The sequence below is a fragment of the Prinia subflava genome, chromosome 11, assembly GCF_021018805.1.
Source record: "Prinia subflava isolate CZ2003 ecotype Zambia chromosome 11, Cam_Psub_1.2, whole genome shotgun sequence".
Classification (NCBI taxonomy): domain Eukaryota; kingdom Metazoa; phylum Chordata; class Aves; order Passeriformes; family Cisticolidae; genus Prinia; species Prinia subflava.
In genome coordinates, this window is record NC_086257.1 from 10,758,560 (window position 1) to 10,777,145 (window position 18,586).

Genomic DNA, 18,586 nt, shown 5'->3' on the forward strand with positions numbered 1-18,586 from the left:
AAATATGAATAACGAAGTTGGGCACTGTAATACACACTCTGTGATTTAATTACTCTGCTAAAAAACATCAGTGTCCAAGCAATAAATAGATTGTTTCTTTCCAGTGTTTGTTACATGGGGATAAGGAAGACATTTGGATTTTTAAAGGGTAAATTTAGAGATTGCATTTAAAATTTATCATCCCCAGTTTAAGTGAGGCAAGTTTCAAGATGATAAGCAAATATTTAGTAAAATATTCCATCTTCCACTGACTAAATAAAACCCAACTGTGTCATTGATTTTGTCTTTAACAGGGTCAGAAGTTTCCATTACCTCCTCTTGTAATTGTACTTTTACTTGTCCTTGTCCTTTCAGTCCTTGTCCTTTCAGTGTTGCTTGAAACAAGTTTTAGAAGACACAAGCTTTGCACAGAACTGTTACCTGAGCATTAATCCTTACCTGCTCCCTGTGCCATTTCCACTAGGGAAGTCATGCACTTTAACAGGAAACTGTTCCATCTGACTGAGGCAGTTGTTCATTTTATGGACTAATGCCAACAAAGGTGCATTTTCTAATGGCTCTAATCTTCCAAGGGGCTCTTCTCCAGGAAGCTGAAATATAAGCCAGCCTTTAATCAGCTGCTTGAATTAACCATCCTAAACAATTAATACCATAAATTAAGAATCCCTGCTATCACTGAAAGTAGCAGCAGTATCAGGATGAGTAAATGACACCAGTTTAGGAAAGACCTGTTTCAAAGAATGTACTTTTCTCTCCTGGCTTCATCTGAATAGCCCAACAGATTTTAAGCATTCACCCTTAACCATGAGCAAGCAACAAGGTTTTTGGAAGTTTCAGTTATCTGCTTTCCTCTCTTCCACTTTAAATTTCTTCTTTTAAAAATAGAACACTAGTTTATTGCAGTATTTAGTCTTAAGTGATAACATCACTAACCAAACTCTTTCCATATTAACTTCTTAAAAGACAGAAACAACTTTTCAGTTGCTCAAGACTCAGACAATTGGCCATTTTGGCATTTTTTCCACTGCTGTGTGGAATTTTCTGTAATTTCAGGGCATTCAAAAAAGTTCACGACCCATAAAGACATTGAACAATATGAAAGTTGCAGTCTTATACAACTTAGACATAAGCATAGCATTCTTTTAACATTTTTTGTGTATTCCACCTTTACAATAAGGTGAACACAGAACCTCCCAAATGGTTTTGGGAGAAAGAAAATTTAAGAGAAAGACAAGTAAGAATGACAAAAAAATAAACAAGAAAACTTACTGGAGAAGAAAAAAATACATGAAGGAATCTTTTCAATCTGATATCCCTGCTAACAGCATCTTTTTCACTTTTAGATGTCAAATAGAGCAGCAGTTGTTTAACAAATCCACTATGCTGGATTTCAAATGAGGAGACGTCAGATTCCGAGACAATGCTACGGATTTCTACAAGGCACTCTGTTCCACCATCCACCTGAAAAATGAGAAGACACTGTTCTTACTACCCAGGTATTATGGGCTTAAGAAATGCTGGTTTTCCTTCTACTGGATGGAACAGCTCTAGAGGAAGAGGATAAAAAGGAAAGTCTGGAAAGTATAGTAACTCAATACAAGAAGAAAGGCAGAGCAAATAATCTGGTAAGTATTTCTCTGTTCAAGGGGAAACATCAGTCAACATCTACATTTTCTCTACTTCAAGAGACACACAAGGTCCCATTTCTGTCTTATGCAAGGTAAAGATAAGCTCAAAGCAGGGGTGCTTTCTGTTTTAAAAAAACCCCACCAAACAAAACCCCAGCAACTCAGATCAGTATATGTTTTACATGACATCTGCGTGGGAAAGAGGAGGAGGGAAAGTTTCATATTTTAACAATTACTCAGATCAAAGCACAGAACACAGCTCAGCTCTTGTGCTGTTTACAAGTTACTTGTTTGGACCACCTATCGAGGACCACAACTGTCTGAAAAGCAAGGCTGAAGCTCTTGACATGCTACTGCATTTTCCCCTATCTGTAGTTCCTCTACCATTTTAACAAAATGCTGCTTCCCTCTCCAACTCCCCCCCCAGTCTCAAAGTTCTTACTACAAATAGTATTCTTTAAGAATGAAGTTGATCCCTGACACTTACCTGTAGAACTTTTGAATCTGAAATAAAATGCTACGCAAAACACTGCTAGAACTTGTCTTTTATCCTAAGTGGTGTTTGTCAGAGCTTACACAGTCATTCTAAAAAATTACTCCAAGTCAGAATGACTCATAAGCAAGAAATGAGTCCCCCCATCATTCTAAGTAAGTTTGCCACTTCTAACCTGGAGGTTGAGTTGTTCAGTTGCAGTGCAAAGTCTCTGTAATACATTTAGTGCAGGATTGCTTCCATCCATGTTTTCAGAACTAAAGTAATGTTCTACAAATTTATGGGCTTGCTCCTTTATCCAGCCCTTAATTTTTTCTCTGTAAAGAAGCACACAAAAGGCATTTAGCCACACTTAGCATTTGATTACATCAATATTACAAAGTAAATACAGCCTGAGTATAATTCTCTCCATGTTAAACAGCAGTCACAGAAACCCCTTTGCTTTTACTCCCAACACAGTCAAATACTTTTCTCTACAGATCACTTCTTGCATTGTTTTTCTCAGTTCTCCAATTTTCCCCACCATACAACTTTAAACCATGCCGATGTTATTTTCTCTACCTTAATTTCTTGATTCTTTTTCCTGATTTTTTAAACTGTGGTTAAGCTCCAACTTCTTTGTAGCTGCTGTTTAATCCCTGATCATAGCACACATCGTGTTACAAGTACTGAGATTTTTTGTGTGTGTACCTGTTATTGGAAATGGTATCCTTGGAAGCAGCCCTTGCAAGACCACTTACTCCTGCTGTTCGTGCTGGTTCAATATTGTTACTGTTGGACTGTGTGCTTAATCTTCCCCATGTTTTAGGATTCAAACTTGCCAAGAAAGAAGATTTAGGAGACTGAGTAGTTGTAGGGCTTTTAGCTGGAGGAAATAAAGATGAAATTTAAGTGAATCAACATGTTTATTACAGCTAGCTCTTTCTGCAGTTTATAAGCTTACTTCAAAAGGAGATAGAAGTATCACACTTGAATTATTTACCTTGATTGTCTACTTTGTCATCATCTCTTGGAGGGGAGTATTTTGGTCTCCTTGGCCCCCGTTTTGGCAGTCTTTTTCTCTTTAGAACGTCACTCAGTCGTCTGTCCAAATTTAAAAATAAAGTTACTTATTTCCACCCATGAATATATACTCATGCACACACCTCTCCCTCAATTTAAGATGATCTGTCAACTGCTTCCTTGAGAATTAAAGGACAGGTTCCATCCCATAACAACAGGGGCCCCAACTCTATAATTGAGAGGATAAACAGAAAAGGTTTTGCTGGCTGTCATCTTCCTATAATGAGCACCCAAATACAGCCAGAAATGACACCAAACAGAGGTTTCTCATGGTTTTCATGCTTTAATTGTGTAAGCATTTGTTTGTCCACTTGTTTGAATACGTTTAAACTGAAAACAAAACTCCACAAATCTCTACTGAATAAACACCAACCAACTGTGGATATTTGACATGCCTCCCCTACAAAAGCCCAGAAAACACTTCAGTAATTTGTGACATTTCTACTCATCAATCACTGTACTTCACAAGTTCACATATTTCAATTCTTGTTTAAAGTGACAAATATTTGACCTTTAAAATAAGAGCAAACTAGTAATTTATTCCTACACTGTATTTCAATTCTAGAAGTGCTCAAAATTATTGCCTTCCAACAAATCTTAAGGATAATTTTTTTTTGTCTAGTCTCCAGCAGAAAGGAACCATGCCCCACAGCTCTGAAAGAATCACTGTCCTCAACAGTTAGATGAGACTGCAAACTGTTGCTCTTGACTTTCTCCCATAACAGAAGATTATTTAATATAATTATGACCTAACTATCAGGTCACTGCTCTTTTTCCTGTTTTAAAGATTTAATATAAAATGAATACCCATTGAAAAATTCAACACCAATCCAATTTAGTTCTTTAGAGGAAAATACCAGAGCACAATTCAGCTGATAACGTGGGCAGCCCATGTCACTCCAATCTTTTTTGAAAAAGTAAGATAAAAAACCCCCCAAATCCCACAAGAAAGCACCAAAGCCAGAACGAGCAGATGACTTTCCAGGAAGTGCCCTTACCCCTGTGGGCTCAGATCCAGGGAATCCTCCCGGCTGTGCTGTAGGCTGGGAGAGCCCAGATCTGCAGCTGCGTTGCTGGCAACAGTGGCTGTGCCAGTACTGATGGTGGTAGTGGTTCCCAGCGTTCCTGATCCATTCGTGCACACTTTGGGGGGGCTTGTTAGCAAAGCCTCAGACTCTGCCAGGTTTTTTACTTGGTGCATCACCCCTTGGAGACAGAAGAGATCTTTGTTTGGTGGGTTGGTCTGGGGTGGGGGAGAGGAGGGGGTGGCAGAGATGTGGTGGCAGAAACAAGGGTGTTTGAAAATACAGAACTGAATGTTATCTGAACCTCTGCTTTGACTAGGGCAGTACTTGCTCACCCCACCCATCAATATTAAGCTTTAAAAGCAGTTCAATCTTTTCTTCAAGAAGTTAACCTACCTAGTTTAAAAATAAAAAATTAGAGCAGTATGAACAGTAGCTAAAGAAACCCCAAGCACAAAGACTAGTACAAAGACTTCCTGCCAAAGACTCATCAATTTTCTCCACTAAGACTTCCCATGCAATTTCAGTGAGCCATCTTCAGCCTAAGTGAGTTCACTAGTATCTAGTAAGCCTGTACAAACTTGCTTCAGATTCTGAAAACATAAGCTCATCTCCTCCAGAGTCTGGGTCAGCTCCTCCCTAGTAATACGAGGACAGCCTGCACAGATTGGCCTTTATTATTCAAGAACAATACTCACTTTTTACAGTTTGGGGAGAGTAGACACACATTTTTAAAATACTACATAAGGGGTGAAGAGGAAAAAAAAAGAAACCATGATTTACCTTCTCTCCTGAAGTAAACACTAAAAATGTCAGGTAACTTTTGCATTAAAATCTCTGCCATCTGCAGGGCTCCAACTACTATCTTAAGGTCTTGACTCGACAGCATGGAGGCAATATGACTAAAACAGATAATTTATTAGAATTAGCTTTGTGGGGTTTTTTGGCTGTTTTTTTCTTTTTAAATCAAGTCAGTTTATCTTGCATACACAGCACTGGAGACTGAAAGCAAACAAATTTCATAGTGTTTTTATAAAAACTATCAATAAAAGCACTGGAACAATTCTCTTCCTACCTATATCACTTTCATCAAGTTTTATTATGGCATAAAGGAGAAAGACCTTTATAAATAGAGTATTCTGGAACTCGGTCCTGTCTTTGAAAAACTATTTGATTTATTTTCCAGTTGCACCCTCAGATCCCCAACTTTATGTGTAACACGTAAGAGAGGTTTCATGAATAAAACTTACCAGTTGAATGCTATTAATGTCTGTTATTGTTCACACTGTAGTACCTCACAAGTTATCTTGCCCTCAGAGATTTTCATAGGGAAGTTTTAGAAATCAAAAAATCAATAAAGGGTAATATTAGACACTTCTAGTACACACAGCCAGAGGCCATCTAAGTTTCTAGTAAGAATGTCTAGCACTGGCAAGTACTGCAAACTCTGTGATGCAAAAAAATTCCCACAGAGCTGGCAGTCTCAGCTTTTGGAAAATAAGTAAGACTTTAAAAGTACTATTTTCCCCTGAAAAAGCTGATAAAAAAAAAGGAATCACAAGTTTGAGGTGTAAATTCAAAATTAGTTTCATTTGCAGCAGTTAATGAACCCACCTTGAAACAGCATGGTTTTTCAGCACATCCTTCAGAAGTTCAGCATCAGCAAAATAAATTATCCTAAGAATTGCTCTAAGGCACTTGTGTCTAACAGCAGGTCCAGCTGAAGAACTATATACTTCATAAAGAACACCAAACAGTGTTTTGATAAAGGATTTTGCCAGTTCTGGGTCCTCTTTCATTAATTGTGCTCGAGCATCATCCTTCTTCAACTCTGAATGTCCACCTGCAAGCAAGCACGCAACAAATCACTGGACAGACCTTTGCACTTCTCTTCTGATGATTGCTTTCTTTTGTTAAAACTGATTTAATTCAACTCTCAAATTGAAAAGATAAAACTCAAGAGCCAGAAGTCAAAGTCATTAAGTACATACAAAGCCTCCTCTTTCAAGGAGTTCAATCATTTTTTTTCTTCAGTTTTCTTACAAGTTTCTGTGTAATAGTAAGAAACCCTCACAGAGTCTTCATTAAGTAAAAGAGCTCTATGAATAGAATTGCTTCAGAAATCCCAAGCCAGGAACACCCCCAGCTCCCTCCCATTTCAATACATTTTCAGGTCCCAGGAGGAGTTTACATGTTAAAAAGCACACGTCAACAGTACAAGTTTTGTTGTGAAGCTTTCTTCATTCATGTAAATCAGAATAGTCTGATGTTCCACAGAGGCCATAAGAAATTTGAAAGTGAAGCAGTGAACTGCTGCACCGCCCAGCATAAATTAGGCACAGCTAGAGAGCCCAGGTGCTTCCTGAGCTGTACTTACTGGTGTTTGTATTGGCTAAAGGGTTTGGTTTTCGCTGAATGGCACGAGCTGTTCCAGTATCCTCATTTATTTGCTGCATAGAGTTAAAATCAATAGTATAGACACGGCCAAGCGTAGACAGGCTTATCTCATCCTCACCAACCTGATGAGCTGCCTAAAATCAAGGAAGAGTTTCAAGTTAAGAAATCCCTAGCAAACCAAAAACTGTATGAAAGGTGAAGAGAGGAGTAACAGACAGAGTGGGAAAAACAGTGACAGAAATATAATAAGAACAGCAATTAAGTGATTTGGTATGGCTGAACACCAAAATAGTGCAGAATTACAGCAGGATGTTTGAGGAAACTTGTGTTTGTTAGAAAGATCAAGAGTGATATCTTAAAGACAGAGAAAGCACTTAATTCCCTACACAACCGCACGCAGATTTGAAAAACATCACCACACAAATGTGTGGAGTTACTACCTCTATTATTCGACTATCAATCCTGTTATAGGGATGCCAGAGACCCCTGTCATCTCGCCATTGCCATATTGCACCATCTGTATTTTGTGCATTTCCTTTCTTTAGCATAGTATCAACAGCAAAGATTCCCTCTTTTGGCAGGCAAGGCATCAGTTCACTGTAAAGAACATTAAAACAGTATTTTACTACAAGTATACAATCAAGCCCGTCTAAACTGAAAACTGTTTGCCTTATTTTAGTCAAGTTAAGGATTTTAAAATACCAACCACGCCCAAAACCTAAGACTGCAAGACTTACCAGATAAGAGAAGTAAGTTCATAAAGTTCTTGAGGACTTCGTGGAACAAGGTCAATTTGCTCTTGACAACTCCCATTTGAGGCTCCACAAAGGAGGAAGTGAAGCGTTTCTGCAATATCTATAAAAATTATTATTCATGAGACTGCCTGGATCAGATATGGATTCCATTTTCTGACAGACATTGCACAGAAGAGATAGTTACTGCCCAATGCAAACAGAGAGGACTATAGCACCAAAGTGCTTCTCTGAACACTAAGAAAAGTGTTTGTTCTCAAGTCTGGGGCTTGTGGCTCTTTGGGTTTCTGTTTTCTTCCTTTAAGGGACAACTAGGGGGAAATACTACTCAATACACAAGACATGGAAAAAAATAGGGAAAGTTAAAGGGCAGTTGAAGTTGTCAGTCAAAATTTGTGAGATGGAACAAAGAAAACAAGTGGTAATTAAGACAGCTCTACAACAGTTACTTTTGTTAATGTTTTCCCTAGTAGAAGTACTTAAAAGCACATGGTTCCCTCATATGGTAAAAACTAAGAAAATAATTATTCAGCTTGTGTTGGAATGGAAATAGTTTATGCAGCCAATAGAGACTCAAAAGTAAGTATGCACTGAAGTGACAACAGCTACAACTAGAAAAAAGGATAAAAACCCCTCTGGATAAAGCTTTCAACAAGTTTAACTAAACTTTTTATCCCAGGAGAAACATAGTAAGAGAGAAAAATTAAAAGAACAGAATATTGATATAAACAAGTGCACAAGAGGTCCACACTAATTGCAGGCATTAATGTGAACAGGCTCCCTCACACATGGAAAAGTAAGAACTCACTTTGCTTCATAAGCTGGACTGCAAGTGTGGGGCAGTTGGAGCACATCAGGGAGAACATGCGCACCACCATGATGAACATTCCTGAGCTCAGGATAGGAGGTGTCACCACCAAGAGCTGCTGGATATTTGTTAACAAGTCCTTGGAAGCAACCTGCTGCAGCAAGTTCTTCAGGAGGGAACAACAAAATGGGAAACATTAGTCCTTGAAAGGTGAGAGCTCAAGAGAAACAAGGTGGGTGGAGAAGAAAGCAGAAATGCACCCCCATCCACAGTCTTACCTCTTCATGCTGGAAGTTGTCCACCAGCCGTGCAAAACACAGACAGGTGCTTTCAACAGACTTTTTGTCCTGTTATAAAAAAGTTTTGTTTTAATTGAAGTATTTTAATGTGCATTAGAACATCCTGTGATTTTGAGGCACTCATAAAATTTCTCCAAAAGGGCCAGTCTAATCATACTGTACAGAACATTACAGCTCTGACTTTTAAATTCACTGAGAGTCTAAACTGACCTCCTGATACAGCTGTGCTTCCTACACATTTCCTGGGAAACACCCCCATTGCAACACAAATGCTTTTAGGGACCTTTAGAGATGAATAAACTGATCTCTAATATTCTTTTTGGATTCTGCAAGGAGGAAAAAATAGGGAAAAAAAAGCGCTACAAAGCCAAAGAAACATCAGTTATGGATAATAAGGAGTGAAGGCTACTGTTCTACAGACTACAAGAAGCCTGATTTTGATATTATGCACCACAGACAATACAGCAAATCTAAAGACATAAGTAAAGATTGTCCTAAAAATAGCTCTAGTTAAAAGTTCAATGAAATGCTCAAAAAGTTCACCTGAACATAATAAAACACTAACTGCAAGGGTAGCTGAGCACTGGAAGAGGTTAGCCTGAGAGATTAAGTCTCCATCCTTGGAGATACTTAAAAACAGAAAAAAACCATCTGGACGTGCTCCTGGGCAATCTGCCCTAGCTCACCTTGCAGGGGAGCTAGGACCAGGTAACAGAGCTCTCTTCCAACCTCAACTATTCTGTTAAGAACTAACTCAAGAGTCTTTTTCAGAAAATCTCCACTTCAAAATTTCTTGAAATCTTACTTTGGTGGGTTGTAGCTTCTCTTCAGAGATCAGGATCAGTATTTGTCCCTACTACTGGTGAGAAAGGTGCTTCCTGTTTCTAGAGTACAATCTAAAGCTGGCATTTGGCTTCTTAGAAGCTGCCTCAAAGATGCAAGTAGTCTTTCAGCAAGATGATGTAGGCAAAATTAAGAATAGCACAAGACTACACAAAACCATTACCTGGAAGCTTCTAATTAATTGCATTTGTTAACAAAAAAAATACTTCTCCTTTTTCATCTTTTCAACAGGGATCTGCCAACCAAGCAGCTCACCAAAGAGCTCACCTTTAGGAGCCCCTTGATTTCAGAGTCATCACTTCAAACTATTGCACAAAAGCAGGAGCTTTTTAAAAATGCCATAACCCCCCCAAAAAAGTTAAAGGACAAAAACCCCACAAAAATTGAAACTGATAGTGTTCTGAATTTAAAGTGGGAAAGAACCTTGCAATCCATCTGTTAAGAAAAAATAAAACCAGTAATGCTACTGGACTTCCCCTTACTGATGTCCTTGTTCTTACAAGGACTACAAAGCCATTACTCATGCTTTGAGTTAAAGTACCTTATTAGTCTTGTTTTATAAAATGTCACGTTTACAGAACCACAAGAGGTCCATATGCACACTGGTATATCACAACTTGACAGTACAGAAACTTAAAGTCAATTATCACCTTGCAAAGGCAAATAATACACAGCAAAGAACCAGGTATCTGGAAACACCTTTAAACTGCTTTCAGATCAAAACGTTCCATTTTTTAACAACTTCTTACCTGATGGGTTAACCTTTGTGTTAGCAGTGGCAAAGAGTCTGCCACAAAGTGAAACTCATCAGGTGTTATACTCTGGCAGCAGTTGGCAGCGATAGCTAGTGCATTCCTTTGTGCATTTATACTGAAGAACTCCAGATACAGCAAGCAGTCTGCCAACCCACCCTAGAACAAACAAACAAACATTTTCACTCCCAGTACTGCTGAAGTCACAGAAAGTTGTTTTCTTATTTCATCTTCACAGAAGATCACTAAGATGCAGAGCTAGCAGAGGCAAACTGGGTTTTTTGTTTGTTTTACTTACTGCCTGCAGAATGGCTTTACTGTGCCTGCGTGACAACATCTCCAGGGCTGTGAGTGCCTGCTCTGCCACATCAATGCACTGGATCACTTGCAGCTACAAGAAAACAAAAAGGCTTGTACAATTTCTAAACTGATTTGCAAAAATAGTCATCTTGATTAACACTCGGACATCCAGCCTCTACAAACACACATATGCTAATGAAGCCAGCTCTGAACAAGCCTGCTGGTTTAAGGCTACCTCAGCCATGGAGCTACTCCAAGAGGCAACAGCTCATATAATCACACATTTTGTATGTTTGCAACACCAATCTGACAAAAAGTTCTACAAATAGTGAAGGAGAGAGCACTTTCCAGTAAGGGTGGGAGCAAATATTAAGCCTGGCTTTAGAAGCTTCTCACGCATTTTATGTTATCTTGTAAGCCATGAAAAGGAGCCACCATCTTAATGGCATTTCCTGAAGTTAAAACAAAAGACAAAATCCCCTCATGCTGGTTTATCATTGTTTTCATTTCATTTTACCTTTTCCAAGAAGACAGGAATTGCATCTACCACTACAGCAGATGATCTGGGAAGTGCTTCCATCATGTACGTTAAGGCCCGACACGCATGATTCATCTATTAAATAAACAGATATTTGATTATAAGGTCAGTTTACATTTTTATATTTCAAAAGCTTCTTAAATATGACAAACTACTTACAATGTCAAAGTTGTGCTCCATCTGCAGCAGTGTTATCTGTTTAAAAAAAAAGTATCAATTGTTTAGAAAAATGTATCTAGATATCATTTAAAGGGTAAAAATCACTACTGTAGCTTTTGACTCAGGATTTTGAACATTAGCAAGAATTCCAAAAGAACCATTGCCCATTCTTGAGCTATTAAAATTAACAGCACTACCAAAATTTAGCAAAACTTCTCAAAACCAAGTAATATAGATACACATACACACACTTCGAAGTAAGACAATATAAATAATGATGATTTAATTTAAGCATGACATTGAGTGAAATATTATATCCTCCAATAGAAATCTGAGATTAAATCTTTACCAAAGCTGGTACAACACTCTTGACTGGAAATCCTCCTAATGTTTCTTCATTTCCCATAACCAACAGCTGGCACATCTCAATTACTGCCTGCAGTTGCTGACTTTCATCAGTGGCTTGGAGACCTTGTAAAAGCTGTTGAGCTTTAGAACCTAGATATCCAGAAAAAAAGTTTAGGAAAAAAGGTATTAGAAAGTGTTCCAGGGAACTGTTATGCTATACTTCTGCCAGAGTGGAAGACCAGAGATAGTTTGTTTTCCTCTGTATTTGTAGTGTCATTTCCTTTCCCTGTCATAAAAAGGGGGAATAGGGAAGGGAGACAGAATCTCACTCTTGGCTGCCTTTCCAGTGCAGACTGGTCAGCACAGGGAGTCCGCCACACTGCTCAGCACAGCCATCTCGCCAACCTACAGCGGGTGCCAGAACCCAAACCATCCTGGCTGTGTGCAGCCAAGGACCTTCCAACGCCCCACATAACACAGACCCCATCCTCTTCTTGGCATGCAGTGGAACAGGCTGCCTCTGCCTCTCCTGGGAAGCCAGACCTGGACTGGAAGGTGCACATCTCATCCAGCTGCATAGTGCAGGCCTGGTGCAACAAGTCTAAGGACCCACGCTCTCACTGACAATGTCTGAAGGAAATTCATTCTGTCTGAAACCTATGACACACTTGAAACTAAAACCAACATAACTTCGAACTGACATCTACTAATTGTTTTAAAGCTAGCTTAAGCATTTGTTTAAAGCTAGCAAAAAACCCAAGGGGGTTGGAGAGGTCTTTTGTTAAGCAGCCCATCATGCAAAAGAAAAAGATAAGGAAGGGGTGAAAAGGCAAGAACCCTCCCTTCCCCACCTAGAAGGGAACATTAAGATGCCCCAAAAAAGAAAAGCAAAGAAATACAGCTAATGCAAATTTTTCTTCCTTAAAGGAAGACAAGCAAATTAAAATTGTTGACAAGTGGTCTAGCACTATCATGACATACAAGTCTCCAACACGTAAAATACTAAATTAAACTAATGAAGCTAATACAAATATTAGATTTACTATTGGCTGAATTCTACTAGTGGAAGTGGAAAGAATTAAGTCAAATTAGACAAACTTTGCTTACTAGCTCCACTTCCAATTGTCCTGTGGAAGAGCTGCGACATCCGAGGACCAAGAGGGCCAAACAGGTGAGGAGGAAGACCCCTAGCCTCTAATAGAGCTAAAAGCAAACAGAGGATAACAGCCATTGTCAAAGCTTCTAGGTATACTTTTAAAAGCTTAAATTCCGTGATGTTATCATTTAAGACTAATAGAATTTGATACTTTAAGAGTTAGGATTAGATGATTGCAGCTACCTCGATTTTGAAAAAACACCAAAAAGATGACCTCAAAGGAACAAGTAACTAATTTTTGCTTGCATCAGAGCATTAAGGTCCTTTACAAAGTCACCCACTGAGTTTCCACAGCTGTGTATTTCACAAAAGTAATCTCACCTATTTAACTCCTATAAGCCTAGAGCCAGAACAGCAGATACAACAGGCTGTAATTTAAAATCTGAACTCAAACTACACAAGATAGGTTAAGATTATCTTCATGTTTTCAGGACCTGCAGGCACTACTACTCTGAAAAAAATGACACTGCAAAACAGGTTCAACAGCTTTATTTGCTGATGAGCAGGAGACAGAAGAACTCTTACATATTAACGGGTTTCTTTTTTGATTGACTTTCAACACTTTACAGTACCATTACTTAAGCTAAACTAAGTGGGTGGTTCTGACTTTTACTGTAGCAACTGTGACTACTGGTGATCAATAAAATAATCATTAATAGCGAAAACCAATTTAGCCCAATATTCCTGATCCGTATCTATACTTACTGAGAACTATAAGCAAGTGAACTGATACTGACAGCACTCACTTCCACATTAAATATCCAGATTAACAAAAACCTGTCATTTGCAAGGGAGATCATGATCTCAGGACTCCCTGCAATGTAGTAGTAAAATCATTAGACCAGTTGCAGGACATGCAAACTGAGTTTATACCTGTCATACACTCTGATTTTAAGAGACCAGACTCCTTTAGCCCAAGCACAAAAGCAAGCATTTTAAGAACATTCAGACTTTTTTGGTCAAAGCTTACAGCAACATGGGTATCAATGACAAGCACAAAAAAAAATGTTATCCAGAAGCAGGCAGAGTATAGTAGGCCTAACCTGGCCTCTAAACTTAAAACATGCTTGCAAAGAATATTTTCATATTTGCGCTTACACACTTAATAGGACTGAGTTCTCAGTTCTCTCCCCCCACCTTCTCCTAGAAAATCATCAGCAGTAGGCTATTACACATCATTTAAATGAATAAAGACACTATCTCATCCCCCTCCAGACATCCTTGCATGTTTTGTGAATTAAGGCCTGTAAATCCCTGCTTCAGAATTACTGCAAGCAAAAACACAGTCACAGACAGTGAAACAAAATACAGCCTTCCCACTTGAATGTCCTACAAAATTTGTGTAGATATGGTCATTTATAGGCTGCTAATAACCAAAAAGGTAAATTAGTAACAACTTTTATACCTTGTAGTCTTCCCATCTCAGAATCATCTGACTCACTTTCTCCAGAGGTTGTCATACCTACAGCTCCAGCAACAGAACTAGAAGCTAAAGAAACAATAAGAGATCAATAAAAGTTAGTGTCTTTAAGGCCACAAAACCCATATGAAAAAAGGCTCTGCCATCAAAATCGCACTCTGCATATAGCACTGCCACCAGCAAACTCCTGTAGAACTTCCATTTTAAAACAGAACAGTCTAGAGGCCTAGTACTTTCCAAAAGCTGAAGAGAATGGCTTTACCAACACAAGAAAATGACAAAAAATACAGCTAAGTCCACAAAATTAAGTTTCAGACAGATTACCTGTATCCTTAATAAATGTATACTTTTCTTAATTGAGTATTATGCTGTACTTAGTTTCCATTATTTCTTTTTGTACTGATGTAGCCAGCTCTAAGCACTGAATGTTTAGTATTTTCTACTATTCAGCATAATTACTGCACAGCTATTTTGAACTCACTAATTAGGACCAGATGATAACATTATCATCTAATAGAACTGTGCAAGTAACAGTATTCAACCTGGTCACAAATTTCTCCAGTACAGACATGCTTGCAATTTCAACAGAAAAATCTGCAGAATATTTATGAGCAGTTTCAACAGACCTTTTACAGGTAATGCATGCCCTCTGTACTGAACAGTTTGATGTCTTTTCAGCTGGTGGCATTTATGTAGATCAGTTGAAGTTACTCTTTTTAAAAGTAGCAGAAGCTTAACAACTAGCATCTGGATAACTGGATATAGTTTGGATACTACAGAAAAGGCATAACTGAAACATGTACTAAATAGCCAAAAAATCATAATCAAATGTAAGGATCCCTCTCACTCAAAAACCTGCCAGCATTACTTACCAGCTTAAATAATTTCTCTTCAGAACTTAATTCATTTAACTATTTTTAAATGCAAAGAAATTTGTATTAGCAAACTATGCTAGAAATTCTTCAGTTGGAATCCCTTCTTACCTGCAGCTCCCTGGGGAGGCTCATCTGTCCGTGCAGCTGAAGAGTTAACTCCATCCTGGTTGTTGTCAGGATCTGCCATCTTCTCCTGTCGGCGAGCTTCAGCTGCTCCTCTTTTGCCCAGGCCAGAGCCTCGCCGACTAAAGGTTCAAAAAAGCAAAGTTTCAGGTCTTATGAACTAAGATAAGAGATTTATTAAGGTAAGCCTACTAAAGACTACACAGTGTTTATGTACATCACTGCCACGACATTGCACAAACAGGCAATAAGTGGAAGAATCCATCTTCACGAAATTATCCAACCCTTTTGTTGCTCCCCACCCTGCACCATGGCAGTGATTTATTTACACTAAGGCACCATAGACAGGTCATTACATTATACATTTTAAGACCAGTCAGTCTACTACAATATAACAGCAAAAATGAGCAAGCTTAAAGTGACTGTTGGTTATAAATTATACACATGTGAGAAGCCCGATGATAGAGCAGTCATCTTTACAGGAACTTCTGAACTACTGAAAGCAAGAAGAGGACTCTGACATTCACTTGGTTTTCAGTGTCAGAACAAGTTGGAGAGGATGAGCCTATTTAGATTTGCAGTTTTAAACACTACAGCCTTCATCACTACAATAACATATGCCCTCAAAGCAAACAGTCTAACTCAAATACACACTTGACAACAAAATCAAGACTTCAGAACTGGTTTTTTAATGGTGTGGAATAGGGAAAAGAGGATGTGCTAGAAGTACTAAACAGTCTAGGCATAAGAACAAAAATAAAGTTTGGTAAGGCTTCTTATGTCTAGTCTCACAATATATGCAATTACAGAAGCTTATTGCATCACAGGATACATTAACTCTCCCCTCCCTTTTAATCTACCAGCTGCTTAAAATTACTAATTCAGGACTACTTCTCTGCACCAGGAAGTACATTAAGTACTCAGATGCAGTTCAGATGAAACTGCTGACACGCTGAGTCAGCTGAACAGTGCACCCTATTAAAACTGACTCCTATGTGGTACCAACCACAAAGTCTTGTTTTTCAAAACAATTATCTATTTCACTACTCATAACAGATAGAAGTTCAGCACTACTGTCTGTCGTCTAAAACCCCTTTCTAAGGACAGGATTACTCAAGTTTGTGATACTGGCTTTGGCTGTTTGTCTTCCTCCACCTCCACAGCTGAGAGACTTACTGGAAGTGTGACGGTGACAAATTCTATGTGCTATCCCTGATACTGGTGTGCAGAGTAATCCAGCAGGTCTGAAAAGCTACAGCTACTTTTACAACAGCCAAATCAGAGACAGACAAGGGCAATTTTCATGCCTGAAAATGACATGAATACCAACTAACTGCAGTAATCAGGTTTCATTTCCCTAAGTTTTACCTGGTGCTAGCACAGGAGCCCGTGGTCTTTTGCCGTGTGCTCCGCCGTAAACTGGGGAGCTCAGCAGGTGGTGATTCACTGCGCTTCTTTGTAGATTTTCTTAGACCTATGCAATATGTAAAGAATTAAGAGTAAATCAGTCTTTAAATACACAGCAGTTCTGCAGAGAAATTAAACTTCTGTGTACAGGAAACTTCCACACAGAAGAACAGCTTCTACATAAGACCAAAATAAACCCACATCAATTTTAGTCGGCTTACACTGAACTGCTATACCAGTAAAAGAACGGTTCAGACATTTACTTTTACTCATTAAGTAATACTAAACTCCAAGTTTTTATGTAGGCACCTTCTATAGGTCATCTTTCTCATGCTAAACAGGTATCACATTATGGAATACAACTGTATTATGCCCATGTTCAAACAATTAGAAGAAGATGCCTTAGCCTTAAACAGAAAAAAAAAGAAACTCCATTGAGAGGGAAGGAAGTGGCAGTTGCAATCTCAAATTTTAGTCAGCTTTATTCACACTAATATGGCTTAAAAATAACTGTCTTCAATCAGAACCATGCTCCCCTCCAGGAGTCAAGCACTGTCAGTGCTGAGATCTATCCCATGGACTATTTGTGTTCCTGCTTCAACCACAGCCCTTCAGGCCCTCTTACGGTCACACAAGGCCATCCTTGATGTAAATAGGCAAGCACATCCTCATGGCTTTGGAAAAGGCGTTCCAGTGTTTAATTCACAAGTATTTGCACTGTTGAAAACTGACCCAATTGATAACAATTTGGTCTAGTGACAAAGTTGTTGTTCTAGTAACACCCCACCACAGAACCAGGTTAAACACACAAAACCCCCATGCAGCACAACATTCTCAGATGATTCTCAGCATCAAGCTTACTATCAGGTTGAAATATCCAATGTGAGCTTCCAAAGCACAAAACTGACAATTTAGGGTAAAAATTAAAAATTTTTATCAGGCCCAGTCTGACATTGCAGTGACCCCATCCACACATCTCCACAATAAATAAATGTAATAGAAGAGAACATCATAACATTGAATTCAGACATGTTATTTCTAGAACAGATGTAAACATTTTTGAAAAGTAAGAAAGATCACTACTCCCTCTTCTGGCAACAAAGCAGAAAAAAACCATGCTTAAACATGCAATGCATTTGAGTTCAGAAGTTATCAAACTAGCTCCTATTTCCTTAATCCTAAAACATTCTAGGAATGGAGAATTGTGGTACTGAGGGATGAAATGATAACTATGCAGCCTCTGACTGGATATTTAACAGAAAAGAAAAAGTGATCTTTAAAATACCACTGATCTGGCCAATAGCGAGTCCTTTCAAACACATATTTGCCCCAGAAACACAACACTGTGTGCAGTTAAGATCTATGCAGATGAATGTTAACCTGATATTCACATATTTATCACACACTTGGCTTAGCAACTCAAGAAATTTGGCAACCTTAAGAAAACAGTGGTCTGTATTTAAAAGCCACCAAGTACTGGTGAACTCAAGCAGGCCAGTCACTTGAATTTTCACATGATCAGCATATACAGAACATATATAACATTTTTGAATATTCAGAAAGTAGTGGCATTTTTACTATGTAGGCTTTGAAACCCAACCTGTAAGTTGAAGTTACCATAACACAGTGATTCAAACCTTACTTACATATAGTATACATAATACTTGGGGGAGGGGGGACAGGTGTGACAGGAGAAAACATGTCATAAGGTAGAGATACAAGACAAAACTCATTTGAATTGGTTGCAGCAGGATCCCGTGCCATACCTACAACTTCTCAAGTACTCAGAAGTACAATGATACATCAGAATTTCCCTCAGAGCTGGTTGTATTTTACACTAGAAAATGCCTTCTTCAATTGGCACTAGGTACAGCACTGTACTACTCCACAGGTAGAATGTGTTTGCCCCACTGAGTTCAGAGATACACTTTCTCATGTATAACACATATGGAAAACTAGGTTACTCAGTACCTGTAACACTATGCTGAAATTCTAAGTGAAATGCACTTTTGCTTTACATTAGAAGAATAATTTCGTTATCTTCATACAGTCAAGTTCACTGGGGAAAAAAAAGGCACATTTTCATCCTTTCTGTCAGTACACCATTTACTGCTTCAAATCTGTGGGTAGTCATTTTCAAGCAAACCTAAATTAGCTAACTCCATATTAGCTTAGTAACTGGCTATTGAAGAGACATCACA

At 38.5% G+C, this 18,586-nt stretch overlaps 1 protein-coding gene across 8 annotated transcripts in view; it reads right to left on the reverse strand.

Moving 5' to 3' along the window:
• Positions 1 to 18,586, reverse strand: part of TRIP12 (thyroid hormone receptor interactor 12) — a 79,837-nt gene that overhangs the window by 16,917 nt on the left and 44,334 nt on the right. For 7 of the 8 annotated variants that reach the window (XM_063407883.1, XM_063407882.1, XM_063407886.1 and 4 more), the window contains 22 exons: positions 16,347 to 16,452; positions 14,964 to 15,100; positions 13,966 to 14,049; positions 12,512 to 12,607; positions 11,406 to 11,554; positions 11,057 to 11,092; positions 10,877 to 10,972; positions 10,358 to 10,450; positions 10,057 to 10,218; positions 8,444 to 8,512; positions 8,166 to 8,331; positions 7,343 to 7,460; positions 7,046 to 7,202; positions 6,586 to 6,739; positions 5,823 to 6,051; positions 4,992 to 5,110; positions 4,182 to 4,389; positions 3,104 to 3,204; positions 2,812 to 2,986; positions 2,297 to 2,438; positions 1,270 to 1,461; positions 439 to 590 (listed from right to left, as the gene is read on the reverse strand). In XM_063407883.1, coding sequence (XP_063263953.1) covers positions 439 to 590; positions 1,270 to 1,461; positions 2,297 to 2,438; positions 2,812 to 2,986; positions 3,104 to 3,204; positions 4,182 to 4,389; positions 4,992 to 5,110; positions 5,823 to 6,051; positions 6,586 to 6,739; positions 7,046 to 7,202; positions 7,343 to 7,460; positions 8,166 to 8,331; positions 8,444 to 8,512; positions 10,057 to 10,218; positions 10,358 to 10,450; positions 10,877 to 10,972; positions 11,057 to 11,092; positions 11,406 to 11,554; positions 12,512 to 12,607; positions 13,966 to 14,049; positions 14,964 to 15,100; positions 16,347 to 16,452 — 2,941 coding nt within the window. The remainder of the gene's footprint in view (positions 1 to 438; positions 591 to 1,269; positions 1,462 to 2,296; positions 2,439 to 2,811; positions 2,987 to 3,103; positions 3,205 to 4,181; positions 4,390 to 4,991; positions 5,111 to 5,822; positions 6,052 to 6,585; positions 6,740 to 7,045; positions 7,203 to 7,342; positions 7,461 to 8,165; positions 8,332 to 8,443; positions 8,513 to 10,056; positions 10,219 to 10,357; positions 10,451 to 10,876; positions 10,973 to 11,056; positions 11,093 to 11,405; positions 11,555 to 12,511; positions 12,608 to 13,965; positions 14,050 to 14,963; positions 15,101 to 16,346; positions 16,453 to 18,586) is intronic. The other variant, XM_063407888.1, reaches the window with a different exon arrangement.